Genomic DNA, 27,195 nt, shown 5'->3' on the forward strand with positions numbered 1-27,195 from the left:
CCATTTCTCTGTTCTCAATTGTTGATGTCTGATGATAATCAACCAAACCTAACCCCACCCCCCCCCCCCCCACCCACACACACACCCCGGATTGTAAATAATGTAAATAATTCAATGTGATTATCTTGTGTGATGACTGTATTATACCGGTAGTATATATCTGATAGTATATATCTGTATCATGAATCAATTTAAGTGTACCCCGTCTTAAACAAGATGAAAAACTTATTCGGGTGTTACCATTTAAGTGGTCAATTGTACGGAATATGTACTTCACTGTGCAACCTACTAATAAAAGTCTCAATCAGTCAAAAAAATCAAGGACAACTCCAGACGTACAGCAGAGGGAACAATAGTCCACGACTTTGGTTCGAGATCGTTGATTAGTTTAAAGATGGTTGAATCGACAAATTGTATTAGTAACTTGCTAAAATGCGCACTTTCTAATAACAGTAACTCTTAACAGCATTCAAGAGTAGCTTGTAGATAAAGGCGGGGTTAGGGCGGATCTGACTCTGGCGTCCTGCAATCTGATTGGTCTAGCGAGCCTGTGCTGACCAGGAAGTAGATCCAGAGATGTTTAGTTAAGATTGCTTCTTCCTCTTACTTTGGTTAAATTATGTCCAATGAAAAATATTGTGAGTGGGGGAAACATGGGCAAAATGTTACTTATTTAGGCGCATTTGAACGTCTATTAAGCAAGTAAAGTAAGTATTTTAGTTATTTGGTGATAGGCTGTGGTGAACTGCCGTAAAAATGTGAGGGCCGACATCCGGGCAACTGAGCTACATACGGGTTCTTCGAGCCATAGCAACCAGACTGGCGTTGAAAACAAACCGTTGCCATTACTCTTTAACCTGTCGACCTACGCTGGTTAAACCCGTCATTCTGCCTCCAAAATGCCGAAAAACTGTGTTGTTTTTGGTTGTGCTAACCACAACTGGAAACAGGGAAAACAAAGGTTGTATTTTGTTCTGCCAAAGCGTGATAAAAGCCCACAGAGACGAGACAAATGGCTCGCAGCTTTACACTGGGAAAACGAGGACGATTCTCACTGGAGTCCCCCAAAGTCCCGGCGGGTCGTGTATTCGGATCACTTCGTTTCTGGTAAATATAAGGAACAAAAATCCACCTTCTTAACCACAACTTGGCTATACGTCCGTGCTAATGTTGTACTTGTTGAATTTGTACCTTATAACGTTCGACAGCTGAAGTTGTTGTACAAAAATAACATGCGGTATACTATATAGTCAATAGCCTAGCTAGCTATTTTCGAAAACCGGACAACGAGAGGATACCAAAGGCAGCGTTAAGATGGACACCACCGGGAAAACGTAAGCCAGGGCGGCCAAAGAACACATGGCGAAGAACAGTTGAAGGGGAGCTGAAAGAGATGAAGCTTACATGGGGCGAGGCACAGAGACGAGCACAGCAGCGAGATGAATGGCGTCGAGTCGTCGAAGCCTTATTTCCCATCCGGGAAGAAGAGGATTAAGTTAAGTAAGTAATATACTATATAGTCTATAGCCTAGCTAGCTATTTTCGAAAACCGGTTTCGTTTAAATTTGCACTTAACAATTGGGTTTTTAAAAACCAATAAACCCTATAATTGTCATGTTGCCATTCAATACATGTAGCCCTCAAATCTCTCAATATTTTATACACTAACACTTGATCTTGTTGTTGATAACTTCCGCGTCTCTTTCTTAGTAGCGCGCAGGCTAAGCTAACTAGCAAGCTAAGCTAAGCCTGAGAAGCTTTAAAGTTCACTGAGACGAGTCTGACGCAAATAATACATTTTCGTTTTTTCACACGATATGCGAATAAGTAAAAATGCGTTTAACGCCGACTTCCAAGCCACAACGCTCGTTAAATGCTTTTTCTGTCAATGCTGTGTCCGCTGTGAGCTGGTTTGTTTTCAACGAATTCTAGGTTGCTAGGGGATTGGTAGGCGGAAGTGACGTAGGTCGAGGGCGGACCTTCTGGTGCTTTTTTGTTAAATATTTTACTACACGGGTTGTATATATAATTATGAAATACAGTAGAATATGTAATGTTACTAATTAGGTAATTATAGGACGAGTGATCTTTTTAGCCGTGCCACTTCATCGTCGCAACTCTTTAGCTGTTTACACAGGAGGCGGCTATCTCCCATCGTAGAACATCTCCAGTGTCAATGTCAAATGATCCTGGATCAGCGGTATACGCTCGGTCTACCTCTAAAATCCACTCAGACCGGAGGAGAAAGCCGAGACTGGGATAAGGAAGCCGGCGAGAAAAGTCCGCTAATGAGGATTGAAATCACTCACAGAGCACAACCGTTTCCAGGTAAGGAGAATATAGCTGGAGACTAGCAGTAGTTAGCCGACCAGCTAGCATTTGGCGCTGAAAACGCTGTTTTTGTCATAACAAGCTATCTTTTTATACAGCCTCCAAAAATACCCGTATGTTTATTATTTAGTGTTGTTGGTATAAATATGAATGTTACAAATTGGATATAGCTTTTGGTTGCTTACAGTTATCTTGTTTGTCCAGCACGGCGCGCGGCTTCATGTTACTGATGGAGTGACTTGTTTTTATGTTGTTTTTTGCAGCATGAATTCCCTTACAGGACGGACCGCGTCGCTTCTCTTCAGACGTGCTGCGACAGCGGCCAGTGTGCCCTCCTTTCAGGCGGTGAGGGTCTGCCATGGCGAGGCGAGTCGCAAACGCAGCGTTAGCACCAAGAAGCGCGGCTATGACATCACCAGGAACCCTCACCTGAACAAGGTAAGCTGCACCAATATTACATGCATCATGTTGGCATGTGGGGCAAAGTGGGAGAGTGCCCCATTGTGTTGTAGCCTGGCCAGTCCTAGACATAACTGCAGAGAGTATCAGGCGTCTGTTGTTATTTCCAAAGCAAGTTAGTCATCAAATTGTACACTGTAAAAATGACAATAGAGTTTACAATAAAAACCTGCCAGCTCAGTCGCCAGAATTTTACAATAAAATGCAATGGTACCGTTTTTTCCATTTACAGTAATACACTGTAAAAATAACCATAGTATATTTTACGGTACAAAAAACTGGCAGCTCAGTCGACAGAGTTTTACTGTGAAAAACAGTGGCACCGTTTTGCCATTGGCACTGTAAAAAAACAACCACAACAAAAACGCGTAGATTTTACGTAAAAATAAACTAGCATCTCAGTCTGCAGAATTTTACCGTAACAAAACTGTGGCACAGATTTTCTATTTACAGTAATACGACAACCATAGATTTACCAGTTAATAAAAGGTAGCTCAGTCGGCAGAATTGTACCGTAAAAAACAGTACCAATTCTCTATTTACCCTAGTACATTGTAAAAATAACAAACATAGATTTTACAATAAAAAATGACCTCTGCCAAGAGTTAATAAAAAAAACAGTTGTACCGTTAGTCAATTTTCAGTGATACGTTTTAAAACCAACATATATTTTACTGTAAAAAAAACAAACAAACTTGCAGCTCAAATGCCAGTGTTACCGTTATTTTTTTTTAAATTTACAGCAAGAAAAAACCAAAACAACGGCTTGATTTTATGCTAACAAAAACTGGCAGCTCAGTTGCCAGAATTTTAACGTAAAAAAACAGTGGTACCATTTTTCCATTTACAGCAATGCATTGTAAAGACAACAACCGTAGATTTTACGCTAAAAAAAAACAAAAACAAACCTGGCAGGTCAGACGGTAGAATTTTACCATAAATAGATAGTGTTAACGTTTTTCATTATAAAAACAACACCCGTATATTTTACAGTAAAAACAGGGGTACCGTTTTTTCACTGTAGATTTTACGTTAAAAAAATGGCATCTCAAGTTGCCAGGATTTTACCATCAGAAAACAGTGGTAATCACAACAACGTAAATATTACGAAAATAAATGTAATCTGGACCTCAATGAAAACACATTTTTTTAGTTATTTGATATCCATTCCATCTCTCCCTGTCCCTTTCCCTGCTGCTGTATGGCATAATCCCCCCAAGTGTGTGTAAGCAAGGGACTATAAAACCGTCAATAGCATAACATTCCGTCAGTAGTTTTAATAAGGCTCATGTTTCAAATGCTAGCATACAGAATCCAGTAAAATGTGTCATGCTAAAAAAATAAAGAAATAAGTACTAATTATTAGTTATAATATACTATTATACAGTTATAGTCTTACTTATATATAATAATTGATAGGTAACTAGTATATTGTCTATTGTCTTGCTGTAAAGTATGCACCTAGAGTACTTGCTTGCTCAGTGAATGTATACTTGTCTATTTGTTGTATGTTTAGAGAGCTAACAACTGCCGAAGACTAATTATTTGGCCAAGTATACTTGGCCAAATAAACCTGATTCTCATTCTAATTACTGAAATACTGTAAAATAACAGAAATGTATTTTTAGCCCCCCTGAGCGGCCCTGGTGTCTAAAACTAGGCTATACGATACAAAATATGTTTTGTATTAGGTTTGGGGCACAAGTAGTTGTAACACACACAAATTCTGCCTAGCTGTGGCCTAGAAAAATAATCTGATCCTATAAAAGCACTATTCACATGTACTAAAACAAAGTACACGTTAATGGCTAGTGAATGTTTAACAAAGCACTATACGGAAGTGTATTATGATATCAAATTTGACACGGCAAGGCGTCTTAGTGGAGTGCATATCGTGTGGCATGTACAGTATAAAGGCGGGTCGTTTATAAACACACGAACAGTACAGAACACTGCTCTCAAACACAAATTTCCTCTCGGCAAAGATTTTCCGACCACAACCGATCCAAACCAAACATCCACAGTGACTCATCAGCTCTTTTTAGACTGTTTTTCTTCCCAACCTTAAAAAAAGGGGGGAATACTTTTTTTTTTTTTTCTACTCTCTCTGTTATTATTTTAGTGTGTTCAGCAGGACAGAGCTAGCAATTATTATTACTTTTACTTTCCGTTGATAAGAGGAAGGCCACTATGTTCTTGCTGGAGTCGGCATTAAAATGGTGACTCACAGGAGAGTCAGGACATAGACTTACAGACACCTTGGGGTTTAGTTGCTGACTTTTGTCTTGATTTTAAAAGGTTTCACAAAAATATGATATTTACCATTTTGAAACTACAGCATTTAAAAAAAAAAAAAAAGAAGCGTAATTTGGCTCGTAAGTATTTGGACATCCTTATAAACACGGTAAGTAGGGGTGTCCCGATCCAGCCTTTTGATACAATAGCGATATACATAGCCATTAGTCTGTGAAATGGTGAATGTGACATATAATGTAAAGCGCTCTGGGTAGAATTAGACCTTTTTAGATGGATGATGTGAAGGATGCTACTTTTAAGGCATCATTTGAATTGAATAAAACACAATAGTGCAAGTGTTGCTGTATTGGACGACGTGGAAGTGTCCTTAATTAAAGGACGTGGCAAGTGTGAATGTGAGCGTGAATGTTGTCTATCTGTGTTGGCCCTGCAATGAGGTGGCGACTTGTCCAGGGTGTACCCCGTCTTCTGCCCGAGTGCAGCTGGGATAGGCTCCAGCACCCCCTGAAACTCCGAAAGGGACAAGCGGTAGAAAGTGGAAGAATGGCTGGCCTACATGGAAGGACAATGTTAATGTGTTGACTTTACTGGCTTCGTGTCAAAATGTACTTTGCGCCCTCCACTGGCCAATGGTGGAACTGCAGGCTGGCAGCTTTTCACGGTGAATGATGGTGTCGTTTTTCAACAGTGAAGTAAATATGTGTTGTAGGGGCTCTGAGCATGAGGGGGTATTTGAGGGGGAGTGAGTTCAACCTCCCTTGCCATTGGACAGAATAAATAGCGTCAATATCACACGTCTGCTGACACCCAGGAGGTAGCCAGACAGGTTCTTATCTTATCTTAAGAACCAAAAACAAAATGTAAATGTATAGCATGTGGGGAAACATGCATTTTGTAACTAGACTATGAGAAACATGATCAGGACACTCCTTGTAACTTCCACTTCCTCACTGCAGGGAATGGCGTTCACCTTAGAGGAGCGCTTACAGCTGGGCATCCACGGCCTGCTGCCCCCTTGCTTCCTGTCCCAGGATGTCCAAGTGCTCCGTGTCATGAAGAGCTACGAAACACGCTCGAATCCTCTGGACAAGTAAGACCACAACTTCATATTGTGACTTCACTCCATGTTGACCTGAATACAAGACGATCACAAATATCTTTTTCAACTCTCAGGAAAAACAAATAGTTTTATATTCTGCCTTAAAAGTGCCATGTGCTGATGCTATATGTTGACAAAAAACATATTATTTTTTAGTTAAGACAATGTCTGATATGCTGCCTGCTTTTATTGCTCCCTGAACTAAAGAATATGAAAAAGAGAATTTAAAAACCGCATGTATCACATGATTAAACTATAGTAGTGTTCGCCAGAGTCGTGTATAGAGAGAGTATGGACAACTAAACCACAGGCGCCGTTTTTGGTACCTATGACGTGTGCGGCTGTGCCGGGAAACATGCAAGTGAGTCGTTCTGAAGTTAGTTTTCCTAACGAAATAAACCCAACAAATAAGTCTAAATATAGTTCTAATAAACTTACAATACAACATGTTTTTATTTAGGTAAAGTAGTATACATAATAATAATTTTGGGGCAATTTTTCAGCCATTTACGCCACCGCTATATTCATGCAGTGTTTCGTGTCCAGGCGTCCTAACACACTCCCACCAAAATGTACGCCAGAAAATACACAACAACCAAAAATAAACGTATTACCCTCATTTAGCCAAAATCCTCATTAGCTTTGGACGAACACTTATGGAAAAATATGTCTTTTGTGTAAAGTATATCAACTTTGGTGGCCAATTTATTGTTTGTAATCACTGCGCTATATGTTTATGCCTGTGCTTTTACTTTGGACAATATTTTTCATAGGTTTTACTGTGGCAAGTCATGGCTTCATGAATTCATTATCAGCATATTAACTTGAATACAGAACCAATGCTGCTTTTTACTGCAATATTTATTAGTTAAGTTTGGTTTATTAGTGACACATGCAGAAAAGGTGCAATTTTGAAGCAAATTTTAGTCAGGCAAAGTGTGTTACTTCACTGTTACTGAGAGTGCGATACACCATGTTTCCCATGTGTATGTATGCTTGCTTACCTTGCACAAGAAACTATTGTTATTGGCTCTACAGCCTTCCTGGCAGAACTTTACTTCCCATAGTTTTGTCCTTTCTGGGTTGCGCGAAATGTATGCAAATGCTTCCTGCATTTTTTGCAAGTGGCGCATCCCGCACAACAGAGCATGTTTGCAGGGCAAACACTCTTCATTTAAAAGAAATGTATGATGAGGAAGTGCAGTGTCCCTAACCTGTGGCTTTAAACTGGTATTAAACATGACGCGCTGTAGTCACGTGAGTGCCTTTTGACCAATCATTTAGGATATCACTTGAAACCGGGTTGTCCGTACTCTCTCTACACACGACTCTGGTTGTCACATACAGCATCACAAGTCTCAATCAATCAATGATGTTTTCTTTATTCAAGACAGTGCATGATATGCAGGTTGCTGCTATTGCTCACTGAACTAAAGAACATTAAAAAGAACATTGAAAAACTGCATGTATCATCATATCACAGTATTAAAATATAGTTCTCACATACAGCTTCACATCTGATGGTTTCTTTATTTATGACGGTGCATGATATGCTGCTCACTGAACTGTCAAATACAGTAGCTTTGGGAGCTTAACTCAGCTGTAGTAGTCTAATAGAGAATCTCATGTGATGTTGTTGCACAAAAACAAAGCTTCTTTATTCAAGACAGTGCATGATATGCTGCTTGCGGCTATTGCTCAACGAACTAAAGGAAACTAAAAAGAAAATAAAAAAACTGAATGTACCATATCACACGATTGAACTATAGTTGTTGTCACATACAGCTTCACATCTGATGGCTTCTTTATCCAAGACAGTACATTACATGCTGATCACTAAACTGTCGTACAAACTGTAGATTGAAGAGCTTTGGGATCTTTCCTCAACCATTTTAGCCTAAAAGAGCATCATGTCTGATCTTGTGGTCACAAAACAAAGCTTCTTTATTTAACTTGCTATTATCACGTGGTTGAATTAAAGCAGTGCTTTTCAAATATTTTCTGTTAAGCCCACCCTAAGAAGAAGGATATATTTCCCGCCCCCCACTCTCCACTGTGACTATAAATAGTATAATTTTTCTATCAAATTAAAGTTAACTATACCTCTGCATAACATTTTAAACTTATTAACATTAAAGGCCTACTGAAATGAAATTTTCTTATTTAAATGGGGATAGCAGGTCCATCTATGTCATACTTGATCATTTCGTGATATTGCCATATTTTTGCTGAAAGGATTTAGTAGAGAACATCGACGATAAAGTTTGCAACTTTTGGTCGCTGATATAAAAAAGCCTTGCCTGTACCGGAAGTAGAGTGACGTCACAGGTTGTGGAGCTCCTCACATCTGCACATTGTTTACAATCATGGCCAGCAGCAGCGAGAGCGATTCGGACCGAGAAAGCGACGATTACCCCATTAATTTGAGCAAGGATGAAAGATTCGTGGATGAGGAAAGTGAGAGTGAAGGATTAGAGGGCAGTGGAAGCGATTCAGTAAGGGAAGATGCTGTGAGAGGCGGGTGGGACCTGATATTCAGCTGGGAATTACTAAAACAGTAAATAAACACAAGACATACAGTATGTATACTCCAGGGGTGCTCATTACGTCGATCGCGATCTACCGGTCGATCGCGGAGGGTGTGTCAGTCTTTCGCCAGCCAGGCATTAAAAAAATAGTCCTAAAAATGAGCGATCATAAATCTTCACTTACTATGACGTCACTTTCGTCACTTGATTGACATTCACGGCACCCGAGGGTCTTCTGAGATGACGCTGGCTGCTGCCAGCTCATTATTAAGAAAAAAATTACCGACAGGAAGGCGAGAAACACTTTTTATTTCAACAGACTCTGGCGCCGTACCTGTCGTCAAAACTCCAAAGACCGACTGCACAGTTCCTGCCTTCACAATAAAAGCTCTGCTTCATCCTGCCTGCGCTAAGAGTCTCAGAAAGCTGGTGTGCACAAGCTAGCAAGCTACGGAGTTTGCCGCCAATGTATTTCTTGTAAAGTGTATACAAAGGAGTATGGAAGCTGGACAAATAAGATGACAAAAACCAACCACTTTCATGTGGCATAGGACAGAAAGGAGGACTTTTTTTCTCCTCCATTTGAAAATGCGGACGTTATCAGCACCATTGTCTGATTCCAATCAAAGTAAGTCATCAGAATCAGGTAATACACCAACTTATATTCTTGTTTTCATGAAAGAAAGGAATCTATATGTGTTAAACATGCATGTATTATCATTAAACACCCTTAACTTATTAATAATATTAACTATATGTGTTAAACATGCTTGCATTATCTTTAAACACCTTTAACTTGTTAACAATATTAACTATATGTGTTAAACATGCTTGTATTGTCATTAAACACCTTTAACTTGTTAACAATATTAAGTATATGTGTTAAACATGCTTGCATTATCTTTAAACACCTTTAACATGTTAACAATATTAACTATATGTATTAAACATTCTTGTATTATCATTAAACACCTTTAATTTATTAACAATATTAACTATATGTGTTAAACATGCTTGCATTATCATTAAACACCTTTAACTTGTTAACAAAACGTATATTTCATAAATAAGTAAATATAAATTATATATATGAATGAGGTAGATCCCCACGACTTGATCAATTGAAAAGTAGCTCGCCTGCAGAAAAAGTGTGAGCACCCCTGATATACTCTATTAGCCACAACACAACCAGGCTTATATTTAATATGCCACAAATGAATCCGCATAACAAACACCTCCCCCCTCCCGTCCATATAACCCGCCAATACAAATCAAACACCCGCACAACACACTCAATCCCACAGCCCAAAGTACCGTTCACCTCCGTAAAGTTCATACAGCACATATATTTCCCCAAAGTTACGTACGTGACATGCACATAGCGGCATGCACGTACGGGCAAGCGATCAAATGTTTGGAAGCCAAAGCTGTACTCACGGTAGCGCGTCTGCTATCCAACTCAAAGTCCTCCTGGTTGTGTTGCTGCAGCCAGCCGCTAATACACCGATCCCACCTACAGCTTTCTTCTTTGCTGTCTTCATTGTTCATTAAACAAATTGCAAAAGATTCACCAACACAGATGTCCAGAATAGTGTGGAATTTTGCGATGAAAACAGACGACTAAATAGCTGGCCACAATGGTGTCCCAATATGTCCGCACAATCCGTGACGTCACGCGCAAATGTCATCATACCGTGACGTTTTCAGCAGAATATTTCACGGGAAATTTAAAATTGCACTTTACTAATCTAACCCGGCCGTATTGGCATGTGTTGCAATGTTAAGATTTCATCATTGATATATAAACTGTCAGACTGCGTGGTCGGTAGTAGTGGGTTTCAGTAGGCCTTTAAAGAAAACACACCGGTCTTTCCTCGTCCCCCACCGTGGTTACAGTGAAGCCAAGTGTTACATACGCTTCATCATATTCTGGTACGGCAAAAAAAGCATGGTCAACACTATTTGAGAAGGACTGAATTAAAGTATTGTTTAGAAAAATATTGGGGGGGTTTTAAATGGCGACTAGTGACACATTGCGTGACTTTGTGTAATTGCTTGTATTTCGACAAGTGGTTTCTTCCCGGAAGTGAAAACCAGTTATGGTGAACCAAGCTAAGATGGCTGTTGTGCAGCAAGCAGCGCGCCCACCATCTGAGTACACAAAGGGCCTATATCTTCCTGTGAAAAGCAGACATGAGCAAACAATCAAACTATGCAATGGAATAGATCCGTATACTTTATCAAAAAAAAGATTTGTCGATTGATTTCAAGAATTATTCGTCGGTGCAGTTCCCAAACATATCGAACTGTGCTCCAAATGCCATTCTACACAACAAAACGGATGGAAACTTGGTAAAGCATGGAGGTTTGCAACTTCTTTGTGTGTGGCTGGGTCAAGGAAATTATTATCAAGACTCTCCTGGATAAATCATGCATCGTTTTTGCTTGGGTAATGTTGCATTTCATGATTTAACTTCGTGTCGACAGTCATGTTTGTTGCTGTTGCATGTGCCGTTTACGAGTAGTGTGTTTTCCCTGTCTTTAACAAAATATAACTGTAGATGTCAATATTGTGTGTGTGCTGAAAGCTTCATTTAGGATCGCTGCAATTGGTAAAAGTTTAACTCTTTCAGGTTTTGCTCACATTTGATTTATTTTATTTAGACATTCGGAACACTCGTGGCAAAAATGTGTTTTAAGAAATACAAATAATATCAAGACGGGGGGGACGGCGTGGCGCAGTTGGGAGAGTGGCCGTGCCAGCAACCTGAGGGTTCCTGGTTCGATTCCCACCTTCTACCAACCTCGTCACTTCCGTTGTGTCTTTGAGCAAGACACCTCAACCTTGCTCCTGATGGGTCGTGGTTAGGGCCTTGCATGGCAGCTCCAGCCATCAGTGTGTGAATGTGTGTGTGAATGGGTGAATGTGGAAATAGTGTCAAAGGGCTTTGAGTACCTTGAAGGTAGAAAAGCGCTACACAAGGATAACCCATTTACCATTTAATGGGAAACACTAAACGTTAAAAGTACGGTATATCAAACAAACTTTTAACAAGGTGGTCACTGCAAACTTGTGTGTGGTACTTTTGTTGTCTTTTTTCATAAAATCTTCCACTCTCCCGCCTTTCTTGATAACCTCTCTAGGAACTCTGACGAAACGTTTATCCTTTTCTCGAAAACAACGCAAGCATAGGGAAATTTTCTTCGAGAAAGGCTAAATGGAACCTAGTACCCATTGAGAACAGACGCTGGCTTGACCACCGCACGTATTCAAAGAGCCATACGTGAGCTGGACGTGACGTCATTTTGAATCCAAGCAATAGGACACGTTGGGTGCTAGGAGCAGACAGTTAGTTTTTCCAATCATATTTGTGTTTTTTGCTCACTTTTTGTCTCCAACAGCATCGATAAAAATGACATGCACATGCGTCACGGCACACCAACACACTGCCACAAACCGATTACAGTCCTGTGGGAAACAGTAGCTGCTTGCTCTCTAACCTGCGTCACTTTAAGACTTTAAGCTGAAATGTTTTATTTTTTTCCCCCTCCATCGATGTGTCAGGTACATCCTGCTGATGACACTGCAGGACAGGAACGAGAAGCTGTTCTATCGAGTGCTGACCTCTGACATCGAGGAGTTCATGCCCATCGTGTACACGCCCACTGTGGGCTTGGCCTGCCAACAGTACGGCCTGGCCTTCAGGAGGCCGCGGTAAGACTATTACACACTAACGCGCACGCACACAAACACTGAACTCTACAATGCCAATCATACGTTGTTGTTGTTGTTGACGACAACAGAGGACTCTTCATCACCATTCATGACAGAGGCCACATTGCCACCGTGCTCAACTCCTGGCCTGAAGAGGATATTAAGGTCTGTCTCCCTCATCCTACTCGCTTCTTTCCATCCTTGTTGGTCAACTTTATTGTATTTTTTTCTTGTGTGTGTGCGTCTAGGCGATCGTGGTGACAGACGGCGAGCGAATTCTCGGCCTGGGCGACCTGGGCGGCTACGGCATGGGCATTCCCGTCGGGAAGCTGGCACTCTACACGGCCTGCGGTGGAGTACGGCCGCAACAGTGCCTTCCCGTGTTGTTGGACGTGGGCACGGACAACCAGGTGAGCTTGTTCTTAGAGAAGTTAATCAACCTAACCATGGATTTCCAAAATGTGGTATGAGAACTGCTTCATCTAATGGTTCAGATTTGTTTAGGCACACTTAAAATCCTTTCATTTTCTAAAAAAATCGACAGTGCGACTTGTGTATGAATTGTTTCTGGTTATGCGGACCTGGAGCCAATTTTTATTTGGTACATGGTGATGATAAGTGTGACCAATAGATGGCAGTCACACATAAGAGATATGTGTGGACTGCAGGTTGAATGAAGCCTTTTCAATAAATGACTATAGAAAGCACCAGTAAGACCAAAACTTTGATGTGTCGTTGAGAATATAGAACATTACACACGGCGCTCAAAAATCTGTCAGAATGTTTTCGTACAAATTTGGTAAACTACGAAGCCGCACAGCTTAATGGGTTGTTCGAGCATTACGGCTACCGTAGACAGCTGTGCTTCTACATACGGGTATTATTATACTGTGCGTGTAAGGACCCCAAAATGGCACCTATAAGTAGACACATTATCTGGCGTTTTGTTTTGACCTATTACGCAAAACCAACTTTTTTTTTTACCTATTGGTACCTGCCGTTGTGTAGGTCTGCAAAAGTCCCCAAAATTTGCCCACATCCGCCATTGTAGTCCGCGCCGTAGTGTATAAGCGCCTTCTTTTTTTCTCCACTTGTTGTGGGGCATTTATCCTCCGTTGTTGCTATTTGTAATACAAAGTAGCGTGAGTTCTAACTTTATCTGTCAGTAGACTCCATATGGAAGTGCTAAAACGACAACAAAAGATGTCGGGGAGAAGACTCTGTCGAAGTTTAGCCCCCAAACTAAATAAGACCCACCCACCAAATGGCGCATCCTGAAGAGACAATCAGAAAACGGTTTGACGTCACATCACGGTCTGTAAAACATAATTTATGCAGAATGCTGACTGAAGAATGGTATGTAGACCACAAGAAAGCATTTCAAATGTTGACAAAAATCATAATATGACCCCTTTACTGCGCCTTACAATCCAGTGCGCCTTTTGTAAGCAAATAGACCTAAATATGGTATGAGTACAGTAGTACCTCAACTTACAAGCTTAATTGTTTTTGTGATGGAACTCTTAACTAAAACGCTTGTATCCCAAATCAACGTCTGCAATTGAAATTCATTGAAATCAATTTAATTTTGTGCTTGGCCTACAAAACAGTACAACTTGAACATGTAAAATGCCTTTTCAAAGAAAAAACAAACTTTTAGATCAGAAATATTGCATGAAAACAAGACATCAGGTTGTAGTACTAACAACTACAATAGTTTTAAGAAGTAATGTAATACTAATGTACAGTATTTACCTTGGAGAGTGGACTTCTACGGTATCTCCTTCAAGCTGCTTCTCCGTCAAACACGTCCATCAGCAGCTTCACAATATTTTTGTGGATAAATGTCCGCCGTTCGAAAATAGTTAAAGAGGAACGCTGCTAGGGCTTTAAAAGAGGCGGAAAGTTAATCAGAAAATAATTGCTCTTAGACATAAAGACACCTATTACGAAACTTGCCTTCCCTTAGTTTTCAAAGATAAAATAAGCACAATAACTTCTGGAGTATTGGAACTGTGGTTTACATTTATTAAACATTTTAATTTAAGGAAAGAATAGAAAGTGCTCCGATGGATAGGCTTCGACACCCAATTCAAGCCAGGAGAAGGAGATGTCACATTTAAACAGTAGACAAGGAAAGGTATTAAAGCAATAGGTACCGTCATTGAAAATAAGGAATTGCAGAGTTTTCTAACACTGAAAGACAAATTTGGATTACATAACAGCGATCTGTTTAGATACTGTATCTACAAGTTAGAGACTATTATTATAAGGAAGTAAAAATGCAAAATACACAAACAAATTCAGTGATTGATGTGATGTTGAGTACACATAAACCAAACTAAGTGTAATAAAGTTATTTCTAGGTTTTTTGAGAGTTTTGGACTGTAAGGGAGATTCAACGTTGCATTTCAAGTCAAATGGGAGGGTAATTAGAGGTGCATATTACATCTGAGGAATGGTATGAAATGTGTGTAACCCAGCTTAATTCAACTAACACAACAATGGAGCGTTTTTAATTGGAAGAAAATGAGATTCAGGTTTACCAGGTTTAGTTTGGTTTGGTTAAGATACTTTTAAGATACTTTCAGGGCAGCACGGTGGAACAGGGGTTAGTGCGTGTGCCTCAATATACGAGGGTCCTGGGTTCAATCCCAGGCTCGGGATCTTTCTGTGTGGAGTTTTCATGTTCTCCCTGTGACTGCGTGGGTTCCCTCCGGGTACTCCGGCTTCCTCCCACCTCCAAAGACATGCACCTGGGGATAGGTTGATTGGCAACACTAAATTGGCCCTAGTGTGTGAATGTGAGTGTGAATGTTGTCTGTCTATCTGTGTTGACCCTGTGATGAGGTGGCGACTTGTCCAGGATGTACCCCCCCTTCCGCCCATGTGCAGCTGGGATAGGCTCCAGCACCCCTCACGACCCCATAAGGGACAAGCGGTAGAAAATGAATGGATGGACATAAGATTCAAAGTAAAATATTATTAACATCTCAGCCATGTTGGAGACAATGTAACTCATTCAATTCACATCATACTCCTATTTGTTGAAGCTGTACAAAGCTAAAATCATATTGGGAAGAAGTACAGTCAGTTATGTGTAAAGTGCCGGAATATACCATTCCAATATGGGACACATAGTGTCAGTTGTACAGACAGAAGGTCATTATTTGGTTAAGATACTTTAAACAGCCTCTGAGAAAACCATCACAAGATTCTGGTTCAAACCTGAACCTCCTACTGAAAAACTATGGCTGGACATTATCAACTAAATATGGACAATGGAGAAAATTATTCATATACTAAATCTTTGGGAAGACCTGTTCAACAAAAGATGGTTGAAGTAGATAATTTGTTTAGAAAAACATTCATGATACTTATTCTTTGTAAAGAAATACCTCTTGAGATGATAAGTAACCTACTGGAAAAATATGTATGTTCCCACAAACATGTTTTGTTATGTTTATTAATGGTTATTATTATTCTGTTTTTTTATATATATTTTTTTCTAATGTATTTTTATTTATAGGTAGGGTGTAGTCATTCCACTATTTTTCTTTTTTCGAGCTTGGATATATATTTTTGTTTTCAGTCAAGTCAATGCACGTGTTCCTTTAAAACTCAAAAAAATACTAAGTTAAAAAAAAGAAAAGAAATGGGCACACAAATTAAACGAAACCGCTAAACCAAATTAACCTGCAAGTACAAGCTAACATGTTGAAAGCTAAGCCGTGTTAGCAAAGTGAAATACCCTCGGGGTCGTAGTCCTTGATGTAAAACGTTTGAGAACCGTTAAGCTGAACGCAATATGTCTTCAGAACCTGCTCGACGACCCCTTGTACATCGGCCTGAAGCACAAAAGGATCCGGGGAAAGGAATACGACGCACTTGTCGACGAGTTCATGCAGGCGGTGACGGACAAGTGAGTTAAAAGGCAAGGTGTTACGAGCTCTCCGTCTGACGCGTCTTACTGTCACGCTGCAGGTACGGCATGAGCTGCCTGATCCAGTTTGAGGACTTCGCCAACAGCAACGCTTTCCGAATCCTCAACAAGTACAGGAATCGCTACTGTACCTTCAACGACGACATCCAAGGTAAGCACAGGTCTCATAAAAATGAACACATTTATTGAGATTGGGACTGTCCAAGTTAACACATGCGATTAATCCAAAAATTAGATTAGATAGTTCTTTATTAATCTCCAAGGGGAAATTAGATTTTCAGCACAAACCCGTTCAAGATTACACAAACAGTGTACCGGGTTGCAGAACAGGAACGCTGATGGGTCGCCACAAGGCGCCCCGTAAAAGATGAGAAAAAGGTAAACGCTGGGGGAGGATGAGTAAAAAAATACAACCTAGTCTGGAGTGGGGAAAAAACTCCGTAGCAAAGCACATATACTGTACATATTACAACATACATCTCGAGACTTGCAACAGAGGGGAGGGAGTGAGGGCTACGGTGGCAGGCTGCAGCTGTTCAAGCACTGCCCAGCCGTCCATCACCCCTAAGGGATTCGCGTCAAGGGCGTTGGATGGGGGGTGGGGTATGTGTGTGTGGTGTATATTTTTTGTGGATGCATGTGTGTAAGCCTGCCGCGTGTCTCTGTTCCGCGGCCTTTGTGTTCTTGCCAGTCAGTCCAAAATCAACAACAACAGGTGTGTGTTCATGAGAGACAAGAAGGGAGTTTGTTGTGTCTTCACCGCACTGTCCTTCGGGAAAGTCTCGAAGCCAGGGAAACAATCCAAGTTAGAATTTTTTGTATGCGAGTGAAAATAAAATGTTGCTTTTCACTCTAAATTGTCTATGAGTGGTCCTCAAATTCATCCTGCGGGGCAGACAGTCCGATGTTATCCAAATCACAAGAGTGTCCTAAGTTCTTCCTGCATCCTCCAATCATTTGTGGCAGGTTTGGGGTACTTTAAAGACTGCCAGCAACTTCCAATTTGTCGACAAACCAGAGCAACGCTTACTCCAATCAGCAGATGTCCTGGTGTCATAATTCCGAATAGATGGATATCTTCACGTCCTTGACTGAAAGGCTCGCCGGGCACGCAGCACTCCTTATTCTCCCAAGAGTCCGTCGTGTGTCCGGCAACAACCGCTCCGTCACGACAAACAGGTTCCCCCAAACCCAAGATCTTGTCAATTTCGTTGAGGCCAGTTAATTAGTTCCAATGTTTAGATTTGGAGAGCAGTGCAAAAAGAGGCAACAAGAAAGTTAAGACAAGACAAAAAAGCAAGCAGGAGAGATAAGGGAGAGGAAAGGGGAGCGTCCGCCCTCGATGAGTGCCAGTGTGAAAGAGCTTCATGCATTAATCATGTATAAACGCAGATTAATCATGCAATTTATTTTGAGCGCACATGCGCCTTTATCTTAATGGCGGATGGTTACCTGAAAGGTGGCTCAGGTTGGTATACAGTCAGTGATCTGGTCAATGCATACGCCAGCGCAAAGATGAGTGAGGATACGCCAGCAACCAAAGTCATTTGCAGGTATTGCAGCAATAAATGATCTTACAGTCAAAGCACAACAAGTTAAAATACTATCTAAAGTAAAACAAGTTTTTGAGGCAGCTGCTAGCAAGAATGCTACTAGTACATCCACAACAAACTACATTGTCGGAGTATACCCACAGCAATGTTGCCATTAAAAGTACCACAGCTAAATTAAGCAACACTTTTGTAGGAACAATTGTGATTAATCAAAATTCAAAAGTATGATTAATCCGATTAAAAAATAATTCTTTGACAGCACTAATTGAGACACACACCTCAATTGATATTATAAGATGGTATTTTTTTCCACCCTGGGTAAATAGTGTGGGTAGAAAAAAATCCTCCAAAGTGCTTATATATATGGTTTTGAAATGTTTACAATACATGCAAACCAACACGGTGCGCCGAACGATTTCATTCCAAGTGTGTCAGAGCTTTTCTTTCTGTCACTCACACACACCACTGAATAGATGCAGCCGTGACACAGACAGACTGGAGACATAAGTGTCTTGAAAGTTGAAACAACAGCAGTTATGATGCTAATTTTAAGATAGTATTAATCAACAAAGCAGTCATCAAACTATCCAGCAGTTAAGAAATGTGGTCAATAAAATGGAATGTATAAAATGTGATTTTTACTAAAATTGATTGTTAGAAAAAATTGTAATTGCAAATTGTGTGGCAGCATCGAACACAGTTTATGTTCAAGTTTCACTTTTGGATCTCAAAGAACATAACTGTAGTGCGTTTATACAACCTAGATTAATGTTAGAAACAGAGGCGTCAATAGTTTTTAAAGACAGGGGAGGCTTAACTCCAAGTAGATGCATTAATAGTTATAATAATGATGTATTCTTGTGATAATTATTATCCACTAATGATAATATGTTTGCTATTTTTGTGTAGGACTGAAGTAGTTTGAGAGATCTGAGCAAAAAAACTAAAACTAAAAAACAAAAAGAATCCAAAATGTATAGTGCCCTTTGAAAAATAAGACTTTAATGTCCTGTTTGGCTTTAGGCTATTGTTGAATAACTGCCAGTGTATCATACACCTTTTTGAAATGTTAAAATTAAACATGAAAAAAAAAACTTCTTCAAAAATCATGTATATTACAATACTTCAAAATGGTTTATTCCTTTTGGTAGCAAAAAACCCAGCATGAAACACTTCACTGTTCACTCAACACAGACGTCATAATGCCATCAAAGATCGCCTTTAAGCATTCTCAAATTTTGGAACAAGGATGAGGCGATAGAAGAAAGGTCAAAATATGATCAATCTACTTGTGGCAGCATCACATAACTGTGGTGTGTTCAAGAACCCTCGACTACATTTCGAAACACAATACAAAAATGACATGCCACTGACTACTTTAACAACATGTAACAAAGTAAATAGTAAATATTTACCTTGATTTACCTTTGTTCCACTTTATTTCACATTTCTCGCCAAACTACGGGGTCGAAGTTCAGCTAAATATTTCATATTCTTCTGTAAATGTGTTTAAAAGAGTCTGTCCACTTCTCGGGGCTTTGCGTATTGAAATTAAGTAAGTAAAAAATAATAAACATATAGTTTAAAGACTATGGCTGAGGAAAAACACTGCAAAATTTACTTTGACCTTCTAATACACAAAAAATAAGAAATAAACAAGTTTTCCCCGCATAATGGCGGATCAAACTTTGAATACTAAGTATTAGAAACGCTCCAATTGTGTCTAACCAATCAGCGGTTGACAACACAGCCCGCCCCCTCGAAGCTTCCAGGCAATTTCCAAAGGTCCCACCTCGCTCCTAGGAACTAAAAATAGTTCCTGAAGGTAGTTTTGGGGAGAAACGCTAGAGGGAAGTTTATTTACCCAGGCAAATGGGAAAGTTCCTGTAAAGGTTCTTGCGGTTTCTGTTCTTCGCGCACAAAGCACCGTCTATAAAGGCTTTTAGGAGTTCTAGCTTGGGGTCAAGTAACCGGGTTGATGTTGTCGTTTCGACTGTTTTATCGTCGTTCTTCTTTTCTTACAGGCACGGCCTCTGTCGCTGTCGCCGGGCTCTTGGCGGCTTTGAAGATCACCAAAAACAAACTGCTAGACCACACCTTCGTTTTCCAGGGCGCCGGCGAGGTGACGAGTCTTCTCCAAGACTTGAATCCTACAGGAAGTAGGGAAATATATATTTGCTTTCTTCCCGCCAGGCTGCTCTGGGGATCGCTCACCTGCTGATAATGGCCATGGCCAAAGAGGGCGTGTCCCAGGAAGAAGCCGCCAAAAGGATCTGGATGGTGGACTCCAAAGGTCTCATCGTCAAGGTAACGCACGCGTCTCCATCCCGAAAACCGAGCAGACTTAGGGAAAAGTCTTCTCTTCTAGGGGAGAAGTCATCTGAACCACGAGAAGCAGGAGTTTGCGCATGAGCATCCTCACCTGAAGACCCTAGAGGAGGTGGTGCACACAATCAAACCCACCGCCATCATCGGTACGTAGTAGTCGTCTCTCATTGTGGTTTTTACACAACCGTGCGCATCTCACATTGTTTTTGTCAACCATTTGTTGGAAAAACAGTTGAGGCAAAGCAGAGAAACTTATTAAAGGTGATATTTGTTTTTTTTTTCAACTCTGCTCTTAAACATCAGCTGGTAATTGACCCTATTTCCTTGTATAGTGGCTTACTCAACTGCAGAGAGAACCAGGCACTTTTCTAAATGTGTATTTTTTTATAACTATGTATTTTTATATTATTATTCAACGTTTTAAAAAAACATGTTTTGTAAATAAAGTTTAAAACGAGCATGTACCGGTACTTCCTTCTCGCCCCAAGTGGTTATGGTTGTAATTTATTTGGAAACATGCAAACAGTTACAATATGGTACGTCGCATATTTCCACTTCATCATTACATGTCAGATCAGAATAAAACAAAAAATCAATATTGTTCTCCTGAATAAATAGTTCTTTATAAGTTGTGATCAAGTAAGATGGGATCGGCTCCAGCTCAGTGGTACTCTATAACTAGGATAAGTAGTAGAATGTTTACAAATTGAATAAAATGATCTTTAAAAATGTGGTTAAATGAATTAAACTATCCAAATGTACATATATCTGGAGACAATTTTTTTTTTAATTAATGAAAATACTTGTAACAACCAAACAACTATCATATTTTTCATAATATTGTGTATTTTTTACTTTATAATATTGTATGTAATATAGTATAATGACCATTTAAAAAAAAAAAAAAAAAGTGTGATATTTTGTAATTGATGGAGTTAGTGTTTATTCAAGCACAAGACTGCAATTAATTGAGGGTACTGCATCTGTTGGTGCGGAGGCCACTATTTGAGGAAATACGGTATTAGACTATGGTATTTAATTTGGTGAAAAGACTACCGGTAATTGTGTACTCGTAATAATCTGCATGAGTGACTTGATTTGAAGTGTTACTTTTTCCAATCCCGGTGTAAATAAACCAACGTATTACTGCCAAACGAGCAAGACCTCATTGTGTCGTGTTGCCGCGAAGGAGTCGCCGCCATCGCAGGGGCGTTCACCGAGAAGATCATTAAAGACATGGCGTCTTTCAACGAGCGGCCCATCATCTTCGCCCTGAGTAACCCCACCAGCAAGGCCGAGTGCACGGCGGAGCAATGCTACACGCTCACCCAGGTGATGTAGCCTACATTGGTTGGAGTACAGTCATAATCATTTGTCTGTAATTGATCTGTTCATTTTCCCAGCAAATCACTTGAGAAAAAAAATAGGGTAATAATGACAAATGTTTTAATAAAATATGACAATGTATAATTGTAATAGAATACAATAATAGCAAGAAATGTTTTTAGAAATTAATTGGCATAAAAGGTTTTCTAGCATTTGTCAATAGAAATTTTTACAGGGGTTTTTCCAGGCGCTATTAATGACATTCATCGCTCATTGGTAGGTGAAACTGCACCAGCCTGCTCCACACAGACTTGTCTGTTTTATTTAAGAAGCAATTGAGGTGGGAAACTTCGGGCACCTCACTATTCAACCCCGATTCTTGGGGTGACGATTAGATTCAGAATCAGTTCTCGAATTAACATAATTTGATATATTAATTGGTATATAAATTTTACCTTTCCAAAACAGGTAACAGGTTACAAAAGCTCCTCTTGGCTCATGATATAACTTGTTGGCCTGGGGGAAAATTTTTTTTTTTTTTTTTACAAAAATCACAGAATTTTAATCAGTCTGATAAAAAAATAAAAATAAAGCAACTCTAACCCAATCCCAGAGAAAAATCATCAAACATTGATTCTTTAAAAACAATTTTTTTTTAAATGGCTAAATATATATATATTTTAAATTGATTCTTGAACATTAGAGATACATTTTTGAGCACCCTGAACAAGCGCCACCACTCCCAAGGTGAAATGGAATTAATAGGGTGATTTTTGGATCTTGGACGATGACAGATCCTTAAAAACCTATTTTGTATTTCACTTGAGTTTTATTCTTGAATAAAATCAGGGCAGAGGCATCTTCGCCAGCGGGAGTCCCTTCGACAAGGTGACGCTGGCCGACGGCCGCACCTTTTACCCCGGACAAGGAAACAACGCCTACGTCTTCCCCGGGGTGGCGCTGGGGGTCATAGCCTGCGGAGTTCGCCACATATCAGACGACATCTTCCTGACTACAGCAGAGGTCCTTTTTTATGATTTGTAATGCATTATATTATATCTCACCTGTTAGGATGTACCTATTTTTTATGATTTTAATGCATGATATTGTATCTCACCTGTTAGGATGTAACTCTTTTCTAATGGGTCTTTTTACAACAACCATGCCAATTAATTTAGGTTATTTGCTTCTGTCGAATACTCTTGCTGATTAGAGGAAACTCAACAGCTCATTAAATAGAGGTGTTCATTGGATATAACATACTGTATGTAATACATATTTTTAGAATAAAGACATTATGGACAAAAATATGTGTTGTGCTTGTCAGGCCATCGCCGACATGGTGACGGAGGAGCACTTGGCCGAGGGACGACTCTACCCTCCTCTCAACTCCATCAGGGAGGTGTCCTTTAAGATTGCAGTCAAGGTAAAAAATGTATATTAATTTTTTAGTGCATCAGCAAAAATATTACCATAAAAATAACAGATGATAAAATATACTAAGTAAAAGTTTTAAAAACATAATAAATCCAAAATAAATGTTATTTATATTTAGGTTTGTAAATATTAAAGAATAATATTTTTGTTTTATGTGCAAGGTTATTAAACAAAGGCATGCAAATTAAACCTACACGATAAATCCATATTACATATGTTGTTCTTTCTATATCATTTAGTAAGCATCAAATTAAAAAATAAATACAATTGTTGTGTTCAATGTGCATAGTTATTAAATAAAAGTAAAAAAAATGTACGATAAAGATGTTATTTATATTTAAGGTTGTACATATTAAATAATAAACAAAAGTGTGAAATTTGAGCAAAAATACATAACTATTCTTAGCATTAAGATATTAAATTGTGTAATGTATTACCATTTTTGTTTTATAAAACTAAAGTATTAAACATAAATCCATATATCTGATAATATTCATATTTAAGTTGATACGTATTAAAATAATAAAACAAAGTATACCATTTATATTTTTGTTTAATGTGTTTGGTCATTAAAAGTATTGAAATAGATGACAGTAGAAGGTGACGCACTGAATAAATATTTCGGTTATATTGGTAAAAAAAATACTTGAGATTATAAAACGAATAATAACAATGGAGGATATTAAAAGACAGCTAGAGCTCGCTTTTATTTGACCTTTCGTATTTTCTGCAAACAGAATGTAAACAAAACCCCTCTGCTGCTATATAATAATAATAATACCTGGGATTTATATAGCGCTTTTCTAAGTACCCAAAGTCGCTTTACATGTAGAACCCATCATATATATGAGGAAATACTGCATACATATGTTGATGTTCCAAGTGTGTGTGTGTTTCCAGGTGGTCAACCACGCGTACACACACAACATGGCGTCGCTGTACCCCGAGCCCAAGGACAAGGAGGCGTTTGTCCTCTCTCACATCTACAGCCCCGACTACGACTCCTTCACGCTGGACACGTACTCTTGGCCGCAGGAAGCCATTAACGTACAGGATGTGTGACGTCATCACGTGCGACCAGTACACCTGCTGCGCTTCTTCTGGGTACTTTTCTACTGACTCGCCATCTTTACAGCGCAAGTGAAACAAGTGGTCTGAAAGGCAGCAAAGAAAAAAAGTGCATTGAATACCATACAAACAAACATAAACAACTAGTTGTTGATTTAAATACCGTACAACGTCAACAAGTAGCTGTTGATGTAAATCCGTACAACCTAAACAACTAGGTGTTGGTTTAACTATTGAACAACTAGATGTTGATTTAATACTGAACAACATAAACAACTAGCTGCTGGTTTAAATACTGAAAAACATCAACAATTAGCTCTTGATGTAATTCCATACAACAAACAACTAGGTGTTGGTTTAAATACTGAACAACATAAACTACTAGATGTTGATTTAATACAATACAACATAAACAACCAGCTGTTCGTTTAAATACTGAACAACAAACTACTAGATGTTGATTTAATACAATACAACATAAACAACTAGCTGTTGGTTTAAATACTGAACAACATAAACTACTATGTTGATTTAATACCATACAACATAAACAATTAGCTGTTGGTTTAATACCATACAACATAAACAACTAGCTGTTGGTTTAAATACTGAACAACATAAACAACTAGCTGTTGGTTTAATAGTGTACATCAAAAACAATTAGCTGTTGGTGTGAATACCGTACAACACAAACAACTAGCTGTTGATGTAAGTATTGTACAACATCTACAACTAGCTCTTGGTTTAAATAACATACAACACAAACAACTAGCTGTTGATGTTAGTATTGTACAATATAAACAACTAGCTGTTGGTTTAAATACTGTACAACATAAACAACTAGCTGTTGGTTTAATACCGTACAACAACAACTAGCTGTTGATGTAAGTGCTGTACAATATAAACAACTAGCTGTTGGTTTAAATACTGTACAACATAAACAACTAGCTGTTGGTTTAAATAACATACAACATCAACAACTAGCTGTTGGTTTAAATAACATACAACACAAACAACTATCTGTTGATGCAAGTATTGTACAATATAAACAACTAGCTGTTGGTTTAAATACTGTACAACATAAACAACTAGCTGTTGGTTTAAATAACATACAACATCAACAACTAGCTGTTGGTTTAAAAAACATACAACATCAACAACTAGGTGTTGGATTAAATAACATACAACACAAACAACTAGCTGTTGATGTAAGTGCTGTACAATATAAACAACTAGCTGTTGATTTAAATACTGTACAACATAAACAACTAGCTGTTGGTTTAAAAAACATACAACATCAACAACTAGCTGTTGGTTTAAATAACACACAACATCAACAACTAGCTGTTGGTTTAAATAACATACAACACAAACAACTAGCTGTTGATGTAAGTATTGTACAACATAAACAACTAGATGTTGGTTTAAATACCGTACAACAAACAACTATCTGTTGGTTTAATACCATACAATATAAACAACTAGCTGTTGGTTTGAATATGTACAACATAAACAACTACTTGTTGATTTAAATAACGTAAACAACTAGTTGTTGATTTAAATAACGTACAACATAAACAACTAACTGTTGATTTAAATACCGTACAACACAAACAAGTAGCTGTTGATGTAAATATTGTACAATGTAACTAGCTGTTGGTTTACATACTGTACAACATAAACAACTGATGTTGGTTTAAATACTGTACAACATAAACAACTAGCTATTAATTTTCCTGCTGCAGAGCAACATACTGGGAACCTCTCAAGGTCACACTCCATCCCACGACCACTCCTACTTAGAAGCCCTGCGTGTTATCGTGTTTACTGCGATCACATGCTAAGCTAACCGCTTGCCACTTCTACTCGATTTTGTCAAGTTTGTGATGTTAGTGTAGTTTTGTACTGCAAGGGAGTGTGATTGTGTGTTTTTTTCTTGTGCGCCTTCAAGTTTGGGTGAAAGTGTTTGATTTGAGTGTGACTGGTGTAAGTTTTCCAAGGGAACATTAAACTCTATATTGATATATATTTCCTGCTATATGGTGGACGTTTATGTTTGAAGTCCAGTGAAGATAAAACAGATGAGAATGGCTTTCATTTGCATGAAACACGACACATTTTGAAGGAATCTGCCTTTTTGTGTGTCAAACGTGCTTGGGATATACTGTACTCAGTTACTGTAAGCCTAAAATTATAAAGTAAATAGATGTTTTTTTTTTATTGATATATTTTATTAATAATTTTTCAAATAAAACATGATCGGTCATAATTACAAAAAAAATTAAATGATGGAAAAATACTTAAAAATATTAACACTAGCATTTAAAAAACATTTAAATTTAATAATTTAGTTATAAAAAACATATTCAAGAATATGAGTAGCATAGACAAATCTATAATTGTTGTATTACATTTTTTTTACTTATTTATACAACTTTGGGTTAGGGATATTTTGCTTTTGAAAATGTATATTTAGGTGGAAATGCCCCAAGACTGTAAAGAAAGGATATTAAACATAAAATAATAAATAATAGTAAAATCTGGGGGCGGCGTGGCTCGGTTGGTAGAGCGGCCATGCTAGCAACTTGAGGGTCCCAGGTTAGATTCCAGCTTCCGCCATCCTCGTCACTGCCGTTGTGTCCTTGGGCAATTCACTTCACTCTTGCTCCCAGTGCCACCCACACCGGTTTAAATGTAGATAATGGGTTAAAGTGCTTTGAGTCTCTAGAGAAAAAGTAGTATATAAATATAATTCACTTCACTAAAGTTAAGTACATGTCAATAGATTTTTAAATTTTTTTGTTGATGAAAAGAGGTAAAAAAAATAATACATATGTGATATTCCTAAAAATACAATAGAAAATGTTTTTAAAAAAAAAAAAGATTCTTGTACCTAATTAAAGATAATTTATTTGTGGAGTTGGACTGGATCTATCTGGTAAGCAACACACAAAACGTTTCACATTAACAGGAAAGTGTGGATATTAATAATAAATTAATATTTTTGATTATGTAAATATTCAATATTTTTTATTTATTTTAAAGTTTTGACAGTTATATTTCTGTAAATATTTATACCTTGGAGGAAAATGTATTGAATTAATTTTACCGTTTGTTTTTAGTGTTTATTTTCACTTCTTTTTTAAGGGGGG

The 27,195-nt window shown here is 38.6% G+C and overlaps 1 protein-coding gene across 1 annotated transcript; it reads left to right on the plus strand.

The window, feature by feature from the left end:
* The first annotated feature begins 574 nt into the window (after nt 1–574).
* me3 (malic enzyme 3, NADP(+)-dependent, mitochondrial) lies at nt 575–26,910 on the plus strand. Its single transcript, XM_062068927.1, has 16 exons — nt 575–707; nt 2,126–2,328; nt 2,595–2,769; nt 6,003–6,136; nt 12,239–12,388; nt 12,478–12,553; nt 12,637–12,798; nt 16,207–16,310; nt 16,373–16,482; nt 19,909–20,006; nt 20,078–20,191; nt 20,253–20,358; nt 21,402–21,544; nt 22,388–22,561; nt 22,866–22,964; nt 23,876–26,910. The coding sequence occupies exons 3-16, from the start codon at nt 2,596–2,598 to the stop codon at nt 24,035–24,037; spliced, it is 1,806 nt and encodes a 601-aa protein (XP_061924911.1). The 5' UTR covers nt 575–707; nt 2,126–2,328; nt 2,595; the 3' UTR covers nt 24,038–26,910.
* Nucleotides 26,911–27,195: the final 285 nt, after the last annotated feature.

This window comes from Entelurus aequoreus, linkage group LG14 (genome assembly GCF_033978785.1).
Source record: "Entelurus aequoreus isolate RoL-2023_Sb linkage group LG14, RoL_Eaeq_v1.1, whole genome shotgun sequence".
Taxonomy (NCBI): Eukaryota; Metazoa; Chordata; class Actinopteri; order Syngnathiformes; family Syngnathidae; genus Entelurus; species Entelurus aequoreus.

What these genes read in the sequence shown, in the direction of transcription:
- me3 (XM_062068927.1), top strand. Translation starts at nt 2,596, where the DNA reads ATGAATTCCCTTACAGGACGGACCGCGTCGCTTCTCTTCAGACGTGCT. An exon ending in CCAAAGGTCTCATCGTCAAG is followed by an intron (nt 20,192 to 20,252) that starts GTAACGCACGCG and finishes CTTCTCTTCTAG; the next exon opens with GGGAGAAGTCATCTGAACCA. An exon ending in CAAACCCACCGCCATCATCG is followed by an intron (nt 20,359 to 21,401) that starts GTACGTAGTAGT and finishes GTTGCCGCGAAG; the next exon opens with GAGTCGCCGCCATCGCAGGG.